A 14,678-nucleotide genomic window follows, 5' to 3' on the forward strand; every position below is an offset into this window, starting at 1 on the left:
CAAAGAAAAAAACACGATGTCCAATGCCCACCCACCCCCCAAAATGTAAACACTCTGCCATAAACAATCTCTTGAAAGGCACCTTTTCCCAAATGAGTTTAAATTTAGAGGCTATGGACTCTGGTCAACTGGCAGTCACTGAACAAAAAACTGGCAAGGCTAACACCAAGACTGTTTTCTGTTTCACTCTTCTTCCTTCAGCTACCATTGAGTTTATGTTATGGTCTTTTCTTGGCAACAGTATTACTGGTGTGAACTTAGTCATGAATGACATGAACATAGTTATTCTTTGAACAACTGTTGAAGAGCTCAGGAGTTTTACTTGGTATTTCCAAATGGACTGGATGGGAAGTAGGCAGCACTGTGAAATGAGCTATTTTAACTCTTCATACTAAAAAGTGAGACAGATGAAAGATTTGGTTGAGTTAATTCAACCTTTAAGATCCCATCCAGGCTGCAGCTGCTCAAAGAACCCAAACTCTACCTGGCATTTGAGTACAAGCCCTCTGGCTGAGACTGGGAAGAATAGCAAACAGGTAAAGGATGATTTACTTGGTAAAGGAAAGTTAAAGGTTTGAAATCTTTAACTTCTTTTCACTAGGTTTAATCATTTAAAATTACCATCTTTGTAGGTCAAAAACAGTAGAATATCAACACTTTTATTTATTGTAGTTCAATTTAATTTAACTTTATGTTGTTCTTGATTATTTCAGAGCTTTCTCCACAGGTCCCAGCACACACAAAAGAGCATGAGCTGGTACTGGAGAGAGCCTTCATGAAGGCGGAAGTAAAACTGCCCTCAAAGACTACTGATCTCCTCCCCTAACTACCAGAGGTACTAGTCCCAGACCCCTGCTAACTATAGACTTAAATTACTAAACCCAAAGGGGAGGAGGGAGGAATCAGAGTTTTCATGTTCACCTCTGACCTCTTCATTCATTCCTCGTTACTCTTCCCTACCAGAGGAGTGATGCATCTGATTGGTGAGTGGCAAAAGTCTAACATTTGCTAATTCGCATTTCTCCAATGGATGGAGTTCATTTATAAGGAGGCTGCACAAATGCAAAAGAAGTGGTTCTGAGTATTTGTGCCTGCTCAGCAGCGTCTAATTCTCAAGTGGGTCATCCTGTGCAGACTTAGGATGTCCATTTGGCCGCAGATCAACTGTGCTCTCCAATTTGGCTGAATAAAAACTAAATCTTTATTTCCATCTGCCTGGCGTCTATGTTTTATTTCGCAGTATGTTCTAGACGCTCAGATGGAGAGAAGAGGTATGGTCAATTATCAACCATCACATATAACCAGACAGGTTTTAACACAGGATAACAGTTTAATACAGCACAGGCATGAAATAATATGAAGTCATAAAATATATAATTCTTATAACGATGAAGAGATAAAAAAGATTTATGACATAATCCTAAGTAAATTTTAAAAATCAGAAATACAATACAGTATATTCTATGATTATATCTGAAAACAGTTATGAAGCACGAATGTGAGAAATGGAAAGTATTAAAAATAAATAAACAAAGCAAAAATAAGGTAATGAGAATATGGAAGATTTTTCATTTAAAAAAAAATCTTCTTAATGTTGTTACAATATCTTTCAGTATCTATGCCTCAGGACAAAACCTGAAAGGAAATGTATGGAGAAAGGGGGCTCTTAGAATAGTGGGACTCCAGATGCTTTTTAATACCTTTTTTATTGCCCATTGTAATGTTGCATATGTAGCAAAACAAACTTTATTTAAATAAATATAAATCAGACTGCTCAGAGTACCCTGCCTTCTTGCACACCTGGGAGTTCTTTTTCTAGAAAGCCATCTATCTTATTTTCTGATAATCTGAGGCAGCAGCCACAGCCGCTCTTGCACTGAAGTGATAAAACTGAGGTAAGTTGAGACCTTCCGATCAGATGTCTCACTGGCACAAGGTCATGGTCAGAAGCTTTCAAGTAGTCAATGAAACCCCTCAGATAGCCATGGGCTCCATTCCCCAGGTTATCAACAGGAACCTCAGTATAGCTATGTCCTCTCTCTCTACAAACTGCTAGCAACATTTCTAGATTCCCTCTCCACTGACCCTCACACATTACTCATAGTTCCCATTTAACTGGCAACCCTCCTCCATCCTCATCCACCCTCCCTATCTCCCCCACCAGACCCAATTCAGAAAAAAAAAATCAATACCAATTATATAAGAAATTTTGGGGCTTCCCTGGTGGCGCAGTGGTTGAGGGTCTGCCTGCCACTGCAGGGGACATGGGTTCGAGCCCTGGTCTGGGAAGATCCCACATGCCGCGGAGCAACTGGGCCCGTGAGCCACAACTACTGAGCCTGCGCGTCTGGAGCTTGTGCTCCGCAACACGAGAGGCCGCGACACTGAGAGGCCCACGCACCGTGATGAAGAGTGGCCCCCGCTCGCCGCAGCTAGAGAAAGCCCTTGCACAGAAACAAAGACCCAACACAGCCAAAAAAATAAAAATTAAAATTAATTAATTAATTAATTAAAAGACAAAAAAATTCTTATTTAAAAAAAAAAAAAAGAAATTTTGCTTGGACTAAGCCTCTTCTGATACATCTAGTATTTTAAGAATTCAGCTATTAGTAAACGCTAATTAAGAAAATAACCTCTTCATTGTATAAGCAACTCTGGCTGAAGAAAAACAGAGCAAAATTGAGCATAAGCCTTTGCTGAAATTACCAACTGAAATATAGAAAAGAAAAATAGCTTTCGTTTCCACACATAATTTTCTTTTTATTTATTTATTTTTGGCTGCACTGGGTCTTCATTGCTGCGCATGGGCTTTCTCTAGTTGCGGCAAGTGGGGGCTACTCTTCGTTGCGGTGTGCGGGCTTCTTATTGTGGTGGTTTCTCTTGTTGCAGAGCACGGGCTCTAGGTGCGCGGGCTTCAGTAGTTGTGGCACACGGACTCAGTAGTTGTGGCCCACGGGCTCCAGAGCGCAGGCTCAGTAGTTGTGGCGCACGGGCTTAGCTGCTCTACGGCATGTGGGATCTTCCTGGACCAGGGCTCGAACCTGTGTCCCCTGCATTGGCAGGCGGATTCTTAACCACTGTGCCACCAGGGAAGCCCTCTCCACACATAATTTTCTTTCTAAGTTTTTCCTCCAGGGACATTGGTATAAGACCTTATGGCCTATGAATACTATCTTGAGATAGCGTTTCTCACCTCTTTGCTTATCTAAATTCCACCTACCCTTTAAGGCTTTAGTACTTGAAGCCTTGTTCTACCTTCTCCATGAAGGAGTTTTACCTTCTCCATGAAGTCTTAATAATGGCTAAAATTTATTAAGCGCTCACTATATGGCAGGCACACTGGCCCACACACCTGGCATGTATCAACTCACCTAATCCTCATGACAACCCTCTGAGGTAGGTATTATTATTTTCCCCAACTTACAAAGGAGAACACAGAGGCACAGAGAAATTCTAAGTAATTTTGCCCAGGTTACCTAGTCAGTAAGTAGTAGACCCAGGGTTTAAACTCAGGCAGTCTGGATCCGTGCATATCACTATGTCATTTGACCCCTTTCCTAAAGATTTTAGTCTTCCCAAAGACTGCAGCCCACCTAATCTCTCGCTTCTACTGTACTTGTTACATCCCCATAATGAGTTTATTATACTCTCTGTACACACTTGTTTTCATATCTGTTTCATATGTTTGCACTTGTTACCCAACTGAATTATAAGTTCCTTGCTGGCAAGGCAACCGTTAACATTTGCTTCTTGCCCCTACTTCTAGCAGAGTGCTGGAAGTGCACTAAACATATACTTCTTAGATGATTTTTTTTAAATCCCTGCCAACTTCTACAGTATTAAAAGATAAGACTTTTTTTTTCTATTTTTTACGTGCAAAATATCGTTTAAAAAGGAGAAAACTGAAATATTCAGGCATGATGACAAGGGAAAACTGGGCATAATCATGCCGTTGCTACAAACCCTTAAGAACATGAAGTCACAGGCTATGACTAAGCAAAATTACTTCAACACCTGAAGGATAACTTATGCAGTCAGTGTCAGATTTAGCATTACTAAAGTTAGGAAACTGACTATATATATTTATTTTTCTTCTGAATGCATCTCCTCCTGGTGAGTCATATCTATAAAACTGACAGACCAATGTATTTCCATCTCCTAAAAGAGAACTAACACTTAAGGAAAATCAGATGAAGTCTCTTCTGCATATGCATAACCAGTAAGTGAAAATCTGTGTAATCAGGAATAGCACACACAAGGAAAAAAATTACTAAAACCAGAAAGGCTTCCAGGCCTGGCTAGCAGAATCAATTTTAAGTAATATTTTTCCATCCACCAAAATGAGAAAGTGGGAGTTCAAAGACATAATCTGTCTTGAATCACACTAATCAACCCATGTACCAAGGCAGTTCAGAGTTAAGCAAAAAGCTGAATACTGGATATTAAGAAGTACCACAGACCATAAGTAAAAGAAAATACCTTAATAAAACAGGACTGTTACCCAAACATTTCATTAAGTTTCTTGACTATAAATCTAACAACAGAAAAATCTGGGGAGCTGGGAATTCCCTGGCGGTCCAGTGGTTAGGACTTGGCACTTTCACTGCCAGGGCCCAGGTTCAATCCCTGGTCAAAGAACTAAGATTTGGGAAGCTGAGCAGCGAGTCCAAAAAAATTTTTTTTAAAACCTGGGAACTACATGTCTTAAGATAATTTTCAGAGGATAAAGAAGAGAAGCTTAGGGTTTTATAGGCTTCTTATTGAATACCAGTTTTCAAATACACTGCAAATACAGTTTTAATTTACACACAAATAACTACCAAAAAGTTTTGCTAGTTCTTCAGGTACTTGAACTATCTCCAAAAAAAGGCTAATGTGAACCTGAAACAGAAAGAAATTCTGATTATGGGATTTAAGTGTTTTTTTTTTCTTTTAGCATCTGTTAGCTTTCTAGAGCTAACCAAGCTGTGCGGCAACAGGATCAAAAGCAAACCAGTGTTTTTTGTAGGCAGAGCTGGTCTGTCCCTTGTGAGATAACAGTCTCTAAATGCTTATAAACAAAGAGTACTTAATGCCACTTAAAATTGTACACTTAAATTGTACACTTAAAAATGGTTAAAATGGCCCAAAAAAACCAGATTTTAAGTCAATGGATTAAATGAAAAAGAAAATTACTGCGTTTAATTTAAAATGGTATTCAAGGATACAGATTAATGTCTTATTTTCAAATCCTAGTTAAGATTATTTTCCCCAAAAAATATGGATGCCACATTATATAAAGAACTGGAAATTAATTGTAGGTCCCATCTTGAGACCTGGAAGGCAAGCAAATATCTTATCCTTAATCTGGCCCTGAAATTCCAATTACAAACTACCACATTCATTAAAGGTAATCTCTAGAAACCAGTACCTCTGTGTAAAATCATAGACTGTGCCTCATTGTGACTTCATTTACAACTCATCCTGCCCTGTTCTTTACTTGACTGTCAGACCACTAAGAGTCTGCAACACTGTTATTTAAAAAACAACACAAGCTTTTTATTCTCACACCATATACACAATATAGAAGCAGAAAACAGAACTGAAAACACCACCAGGTTTCAAATACAGCACAGCTCTCTCCTAATCAAAGGTTTACTAAAAGTAACATGCCAAAGCCCCAACTACTGAACACAAATCTTTCTAAGACTACTCTTGCCCATATTTTTCTTATACATTCTGATGTTTTGCTGCACTGGGAAGTGAAAATCTGTCATGGTTTTAACACCCACCCACTATCTAAAGAATCCATACAGCCAAAGGAAAACTTACCTCTGCAAAATGTGTTGATGTGCTGCTGCCACCACCTAAAAAACTGAAGAGAAAAGGCAATGAGTAGTGATTCTATTCCCAGGAACAAGCTTCCCTCCTGGAAGCTAAATACAGAATGGTACAATGAGAGCAAATCCCAATAAGGAAAAATAACTCATCCCAACATGACACCCTCAAAGGAAATTATGAAGAACTGGCACGTGGATTAATCTATGAAAAATATTATAACAAACTACAGAATCAAGGATAAGCCAAATGAGAAACTGGGGAGAGGGCTTCCCTGGTGGTGCAGTGGTTAAGAATCTGCCTGCCAATGCAGGGGACACAGGTTCAAGCCCTGGTCCAGGAAGATCCCACATGCCGCAGAGCAACTAAGCCCGTGCACCACAACTACTGAGCCTGCGCTCTAGAGCCCGCGAACCACAACTACTGAAGCCCACGTGCCACAACTACTGAAGCCTGCGCGCCTACAGCCTATGCTCCGCAACAAGAGAAGACACTGCAATGAGAAGCCCGCACACCGCAACGAAGAGTAGCCGCCGCTCGCCGCAACTAGAGAAAGGCCGCACACAGCAACAAAGACCCAACACAGCCAAAAATCAATAAATAAAATAAATAAATTTTTTTTAAAAATTGGGGAGAGGGACTATCACAGAGAAGGAAGAAGGATCCACAGCCAGCAATGCAACTCAAATCTGAGCAAAGGAAGAAAAACATCTATTCTCAGAAGCTAAGAAATAAAACAAGATTCTCAAAATAATATTTCATTTAAAAAACCATTTAACCACCAGATGAACGCAACATTTGAAACTATTGGGAATGACTAAATGTAGTAATGCAAGAGGTCTGGTACTATATGTAGCACCTTACAAAAGGGCTCAATAAATATTTTTTCTTCTTCTGATAGCTTATCTTATTCTATGATTATCCTACCCACCCTTCAGGGCCCATCCTCCATTAAGTCTTTTCTAAACTCACCAACCAAACAAGACTCCTCCAAACCCCTCTGCACTCTGACTTTGATTCTAAATTCGATCTTGTATTATAAATATCTAGAATTTGCCTCATCCATTTCTACTCGTTCCCCTCCTTTCATAAACATAAATTCAGAGGGTAAAGACTGTATTTTATTAATACCACAAATATATGTGTTTATTATGTCAGCCATTATACAGAGCACTCACCACTTTTGAAAACCTTGCTTTACCATATCCTGTATTGATAACTGGAAAGTAAAAGTTGTTGAATTAATATCACATGTATAAACCTATTCCCAAAGACTGGGGAAAAATATTTGATCCCACTGTCCCCATGAAATCTGCAAAGAAGAGAGGAAACTGGCTAACACACTTTGGCGGAAACAGGATGGAAAGTATCACAAGAACTGCTGGATATCACTTTTACTTCAAGAGACACACACAAGTGCACCAAAGTACACACACTAGCACACAAGCATGCACACACTCACCCCAATGAAATAAAGCCCACAAACTATTACAAATAGCTTTCATTTTCAGAATTACAATACCAATCCAGGCATTGCATTCAGCTCACTGAGGAAACAAACACACTTCAGTTAGTCTGGAACCAAAAGTGAAAAAACGAGGCTAATGCCATTCTCTACATCATCATTCTCAGGCCTTATTCTCTAATTAGAAACCATTGAACAACTATATTTGCTTCAGAAGTTAAAACATTGTTTGTAAAAAACACTTCAAATGTAGAACAAGCCCAAAAGTACCAGTACATCTATGCTAAATAGATAAATAATTGAACTACCACTATGTATCCATTTTATTACTCAAGACTGGATAGGCTTCCAGGGCTCTTTCCTGACTTTACCATATAGTTTCAAGAATTCAAACATCTTTGGTAATTAAAGCTATCAACCCTATCTTTTGGGGTTCTTCTCCCCCTGAAACTCCCTCAGTCAGCATTCCCTTTCCTTATAATTCCTTTGTATTTTAAGAATGATAAGGCTAATCACAGAGAAGGGATAATAACAACCACATCGTTCTGAGAAATGTTACAAAGCTTAAGAAAACTTACAAGATGTCCCTCTAGATGAATGTCTAACAGCAAATGGAACCCATTATCCAATATTTACATAAGAACTTGCTCTCATTAATTTTTACCATCCACTACTTACTACTGTAATTGCTAAGTATTCAAATAAGCAAATGTTTATGAACTTTATAGAAGGGAATACCATGTTACCTCTAAGACACTGATTCTAAGACAAAGATTTCTTCAACTATTTAAAACACTGATCTTTCAAAGGACATAATCTTTGCATTTGAGTATCTGCTACCAATAACACCTGTACAGGACAACCTTTGACTTACAAAGGCACAAAGAAAAGAATTAAGTCAAGTGAGAGCAGGACCCATAGAATTCATAGTTCCCCACTAGAAAAGATTCATCCTGCAGTTACTCACAGACCTCATTTATAACCATACTTTGTATACAGGGCTAAAGAAACCAGGATTAGTATTTAAAAACTGAAAAAATCGCCCCCCAACAACTAGTATGCTCTTTATTCAACGCATGCAGAGCATACCTGCTTGAAATAAGTATTAGATGCAATTATAACAGCACAAATAAAAAGCTATCCCAAGTTAGCATGCCATCCACACAAAATTGCTAATTTTGCTACCAAGCTAATCTTATAGATTTAGAATTGGTATTGTGTTATTTAAAACCAAGATTATTATATCAACACTTAAGTGTTGTACCAAACTAGATCCCATGCCATATATATGTTGCCTTAGAAGCTCCAGTTGATTTATACATATATAATTACTAATCATTAATAAAGTTAAACTAATTGTACATACTGTAAAATGTGTAGTTTTTCCTGGTTGTGGAAGGGACCTTCAACTTTATATTCTGCCAACAGCAACAGTAAAGGAATTATTTACTGCCATTAAAATCCCCAAAGTCATCCCAAGATTAAAAGAAGTTTCAGATTACAGATTCTTTTTCCCCAGTCAGTATTTCTTCAATTGTCCAACCAATGTTTAAACACATAGCCACAAAGGAACAAATGTGTTATTACATTTACCCCAAAAAGGCCCTCCTATCAACACTATTCTACTTTTTGTTAAGCTTTCATAGTTTTAATCATATTAACCAAGAAGGAATACCTAACACTGTCACTTTCAGAAATAATGTCCCCTTTTTATAGGTTTTATACCATTAGTAAAAGCAACAAGAGCCAATTTCAAGCATTACCAACACACTGATATTACAGTGGCAAGATGGCATAAGTTTGACCGCAATAATCCTAATAAGGACAAGGGACCCAAAGCTTCCGCAAGAGTAACAACTCAGTTTCCCTGGCTAGAACAGCCTGTTTATCTTACTAGATATCTTTGCCAGAAGTCGCTCACCAGCCCACCAAAGAAGTATAACAGCAATTTACCTTCAGGCCACAGAGTGGTCACTAAAAACCAACCAATAATCCAAGAGAACCCCAAACTCTCAGAAAATATATGAAAACTTACCAGATTTACTATGATATGGATACAGAGGTTTCCAAGGAATGCCACAGTAGATCTCATCACACCCACTATCACATCATTTTCCAAATTTTCCCATTTTTCTTCCCTTTCGCTCTGCCACTTTTCTTCTCTCTCTCTCAACAGAGTATGTTATAAAACAAATTCCCTTCTATTCATTCAGTTGATGCTGAGAAAAATAATTTTGATAACAGAATGCCTGATTTATTCATGAGCTTGTACAATACCTGGAATCATCTGTCATTTCTTCAATAAAGCCTGATTCACATCTGGGACAAATATATTCCTATAAAAGAAAGGAAGACAAAAGTCGTTCATCAGAAAGCTAAGTATATAGTTTCAGAATAATATGCAGTACACAAGCTGATGCTGTGAAATGTTGTATGTACTTGCTGACTCCCAGGACAGTTATTTCTGTTATTCTCTGGCAAATAAAGAATTCCATGAGATGTCTACAGAATGGCTTCACAAGCGGTTCCCACCGAGAACTAAAAGAATGTCAAAGTTTTTTATTTTTTTTAAACTGGAATGAATTCATTATCTAATTTTCTATTCAAATCTACTGAAAAAGTTCCACTACATATATCAGAGCAGTAGAAGATTATAATATTCATGGGTACAGAAATTGCTATTTTTTTTTTACTATGTACATACAGGAGACATAAACTGAATCACAGAATAAATCAATTTGTAGACTAGGAATTTACAGGGAAGTTTTACAATATTTCTGATCTGTTTTTTGATTATCAGTGGTTCCAAATAAAACTTAATATGCTCAGGTAGTCTATAAAAATGATAATTTAAATAACCAGAACAATCCCATTAGATCAGCTTCTATTTCCTTAATTACCATGAATCTTTCTTTTAAATAAGTAAATATTTCTTTTAAATATCAAGCTTCGGGGCTGATAAGAAAGAATATAATTTAGACTGCCTTACCATAGTTTTAAAAGAGTATACTTTAACTACCTATTAAAACAGATCTGGGAAAGACATTTTCAACTATTTTCTTGCTCTCTGTATTTTCTAAACCTGCAAGTTTGTCTTATCAGAAGGAAATGTAAGCTGTATTTGCCTACTCAAACAAAGACAGTCAGAATGGTAACTCAAATATTCAAATGCTTTCTTAAAAGAGATATAAAGAAAAAAGACCAATCCCTTCTGTCAAGGAGATTAGTTTGGTGAGGAGACAGTCAATGCAAGAAACAGTAAAATTTAATAAAAGACTTTCTTTAATCAGTGCACACTGGGAATATAAACAAATACCAAAGTTTGCCTGAGGGAATCAGGGAAGGCTTTATCTGAAACAGAAACTTAAAATAGTAGTCTGCGCAATAAAAACGAAAATTATGGGTTAAAAACTGTAACAACAGAATACAGCATGCATGGAGGTTGGAGGGGAATGGTATGATGCGTATGAATAGGCAGGCTGGAACCGGACTGTGGAAAACTTCAGATTACCATGAACTTTACCCTATGGATTAGAAATCTCTCAGCCTTTTCTCTCCTCTACACACATGAAAGACGAGAAACACTCATAATGGGCATACTATGAACTACTCCAGATATGAAATAATCTGGAGACCATATGAATCCCTGAGCCCCTCCCTCTATTCCTTCATCCCCCACCCTCCCAGGTAGCAGTAACTACATTCCTTTCTCTCCCACTAAGAAAGTTTATCTGAAAGGAAGTGAGATTGACTTTAGAAGGCTAAACTTAAATCTATTCTAAAGTTAAAAAGAAAAAAATATCAATTACAAAATGTGATTTGTCACCATCCCAGTGCCAGGCCCTCCTCTTTCTTTTCTTTTCCTCTCTCACTCATTCCCATTGCTTTAAAATCCCCTGTATGAAAAAAATTAAAAATAAAAATAAATAAATAAATATCCCATATGTGGAACAACTCCCAAATGTCTATCTCTAACCCAGGCCACTCTTCTGAACTCCAGATTCATTTATCCTCATAGGTATTTTCTCTCATGCTCTTTCTCTCTCTTACACACACACACACACACACACACACACTCTCAAGAGGCGGCATTATCAGTTTGTTCATACCAGAAAACTGGGAGTCATTCCTAACACCTCCCTCTCTGTTGTCTTCCACATCCAACCATCAAATCCTGGCACTCCTACCATGAACACATTTCTCAAACCTACTCCTTGCCCCACTGCCTTACTATCTTAACCCAAGCCAACACTGGCTCTAGACAATGAATAACTTCCCTCTTAAGTGTTGTCCTGCTTCTCTTCTAGCCTTTTCCCGTCTGTTCTGCATGAAGAAGTCAGAATGATCTTTTTAAAACATAAAATGGACCATATATCATTTCCCATCTTAAAACCTTTCAACTATTTCCAAAAACACTTCAAATAAAATCAAACTCTTAGGGGCTTCCCTGGTGGCGCAGTGGTTGAGAGTCTGCCTGCCAATGCAGGGGACACGGGTTCAAGCTCCGGTCTGGGAAGATCCCACATGCCGCGGAGCAACTAGGCCCGTGAGCCACAACTGCTGAGCCTGCGCGTCTGGAGCCTGTGCTCCGCAACAAGAGAGGCCGCGATAGTGAGAGGCCTGCGCACCGCGATGAAGAGTGAACCGCTTGCCTCAAGTAGGGAAAGCCCTGGCACAGAAACGAAGACCCAACACAGACAAAAATAAATAAATAAATAAATAACATTAAAAAAAAAATCAAACTCTTAAACATGCCTTACAAGGCCCTAATTCAGCTGGTCTCTGTTTAACTTGCCAACCTCATTTCAGGCTACCCTCCCTCAGTGAATTCCAGCTACAAGGACCTTCTTTCAGTTCCTCTAACTCATCAAGCTAATTCCTACCTCAAGCTTTCATACATTCTGCTCCTACGACTGAAACACTCTTCCCCTAACTTTTTGCATGGCAAGGGACTTCTAGTCCTTTAGGTCTCCATTTTAAGGTCATGTCAGAAAGTCCCTCTTTCATCATCCAATCTAAAGTGGTTTCCTCTTATTATTTTCTCCTACAGCACCCTGTTCATTCCTTTATAGCACTTATCACAATTTGTAATTATATATTTGTTTAATGCTTTTTTAATGTCTGTCACCATTCAATAAGCTTTAAGTTTTGTAAAGGCAGGGTCCAGATCAGTTTTGTTTACCATTATATCCCTAGGACAGAAAGGTGTTCCATAAATATTTATTGAATAAACAAACATGAAATTACTTGCCACACACCTCACAACTAGGAGTCAAAGTACCAGAATCTAATACAATTAGAGAATGGTTAGAGTGGAAGTAAAGAAAAGAGCTGGAAGCTTAAGAAGTTGTGGCCTGCTCATGGGAGAGTGAAGCCTAAGATTTCAGAAGTAGCAATGCTCTGGATGATCACAAAGTCCAAGATACAGCTATGGGAGTAGGTGGCTAAAGTGGAGTAGGTATGAAGGTCTTTAGACTTAAAGGGTGGTCTACATTGATTCTAAACTTCCAATAATGTTTAGAGTTGTGGTAGAGAGAAAATAATTTCAAAAGGCAGATATTACAATTGGGAAGACAAAAAAGACTTGAAGCAAGAATCACCTGATTTAGAGTAGAGAAATGTACAAGTCCTCTCTTCATGATCCCAGTCATGGTTCTAGGAACCAGGCTGTCAGCCATCATAGTTAGCTCCTTCACAGAACAGGACACTTCAGAGGTATAAACCAAATTACAGAAGTACTATAATTACAGGAGTACCTAGTGGCTTCTTCCTGCCACTAGGTACTCCTTCCATTTACTAGCACAATCAAACCTTTCCAGGTAATTCTATTTTGATTACAGGGAAGAGAACCAAAATTCCTTCCAAATGCTCTGTGAATTATTCTTGATAAAAGTAGCTTATTATAGAACAAACCAACCTCTTAGCCATGAACTATTCCTCCTAAAATCAACATTACAGGAAATACGGAGAACTTTTCAGAATTCACAAGCCCGTCATTCTCTAATTATCAAAGTAAAAAATGCATACTTGGTCTCCTACATACTTCAGTAGTCTGATCTCAGAACAAAGGTCTGGTCTGAGAAAACCATTCTCTTGGAAGCCTAAAAACCCAAAAATAACATTCTGAAGATACTATAGCTCCAGTTTCTAGATTTTCTTTTTAAAGGCCTGATAGCACTCTATTTACTACCGCCATTTTCTTCTGAAATCACACTAATTTCCCCCTGATTTCCAGCAACTGCTTCAAACTAATCTGGAGACAGGATGTTGTGTAAGGGTGGAGGTGAATGAATATTGGCCATGAGTTGATAATTACTGAACCTGGGTACATGTGGGTTTCTTCTACTATTCTACTTTTTTTAAAAATAAGTTTATTTATTTACTTATTTTTGGCTGCGTTGGGCCTTCATTGCTGCGCACGGGCTTTCTCTAGTTGCAGGGAGCGGGGGCTACTCTTCATTGTGATGCGCAGGCTTCTCATTGTGGTGGCTTCTCTTGTTGCGGAGCCTGGGCTCTAGGCGCGTGGGCTTCAGCAGTTGTGGCATGAGGGCTCAGTAGTTGTGGCTCGCGGGCTCTAGAGCACAGGCTCAGTAGTTGTGGCACATGGGCTTCGTTGCTCCGTGGCATGTGGGAACTTCCCGGACCAGGGCTTGAACCCGTGTCCCCTTCACTGGCAGGCGGATTCTTAACCACTGCCACCAGGGAAGTCCCTCTCTCTACTTTTAATATGTTAGAAATTTTCCATGAAAAAGTTTTTTTTGTTTTAAGTTACATCAGTCTGAGAAACATAGGTCAAGAAAGTGTTAACCAAACTATGTACTAAACTGTGTACAGTAAAAGTAGATTAGAAATAATCTATTATGTTAGAGAATTAAAGGGAAAGGGTACTTAGATTTATGAAACACCTATGTGCTTTACATTGTGCTATTCCTGTTAACCACTCTGTGAGGAAAATACCGTTATTTCTACTTCACAAATAAGAACATGAAGTTGTAAGTAAGAAAGAAATAAGTTGTCTGTGGCAGATCTGATTTTCCAAAGATGGCCCCAACAAAATCTCCCAACCCACATGCTGTTCTGCAATGTAACCCTCCACTCCACCCTCTTTGAATCTGGAGGGCCCTGTGACTTCTTTACCTGTAGAATACTGAGTCAATTCCAGACAATGCTCTTAACTGCCTAACAGTTCCTGCTTCCTGACTCTTAAAGCCCTGAGCAGCCACAAAAGTCTGGGCTACTCTGTTGGACAGAGAGGCCACGTACAGGAGCACTCAGACATCAGAGAAGGACTGGATTGTAAAAGGGAAAAACTATCTTGAAGGTCCATCCCAACAGAGCCTTCAGATGGCTCCCTCTCCAGGTTCTGTATGACTACAAATGCATGAAAGATCTCAAG

At 38.7% G+C, this 14,678-nt stretch overlaps 1 protein-coding gene across 2 annotated transcripts in view; it reads right to left on the reverse strand.

Annotated features, from left to right (window-relative positions):
* Positions 1-14,678, reverse strand: part of RNF115 (ring finger protein 115) — a 59,345-nt gene that overhangs the window by 30,938 nt on the left and 13,729 nt on the right. Inside the window, exons 2-4 of one of the 2 annotated variants that reach the window (XM_059929478.1) lie at positions 9,560-9,618; positions 8,649-8,700; positions 5,812-5,854 (exon numbers count right to left, since the gene is read on the reverse strand). In XM_059929478.1, coding sequence (XP_059785461.1) covers positions 5,812-5,854; positions 8,649-8,700; positions 9,560-9,569 — 105 coding nt within the window. In that variant the 5' untranslated portion in view covers positions 9,570-9,618. The remainder of the gene's footprint in view (positions 1-5,811; positions 5,855-8,648; positions 8,701-9,559; positions 9,619-14,678) is intronic. The other variant, XM_059929470.1, reaches the window with a different exon arrangement.

Source organism: Balaenoptera ricei, chromosome 1 (genome assembly GCF_028023285.1).
Source record: "Balaenoptera ricei isolate mBalRic1 chromosome 1, mBalRic1.hap2, whole genome shotgun sequence".
Classification (NCBI taxonomy): Eukaryota; Metazoa; Chordata; class Mammalia; order Artiodactyla; family Balaenopteridae; genus Balaenoptera; species Balaenoptera ricei.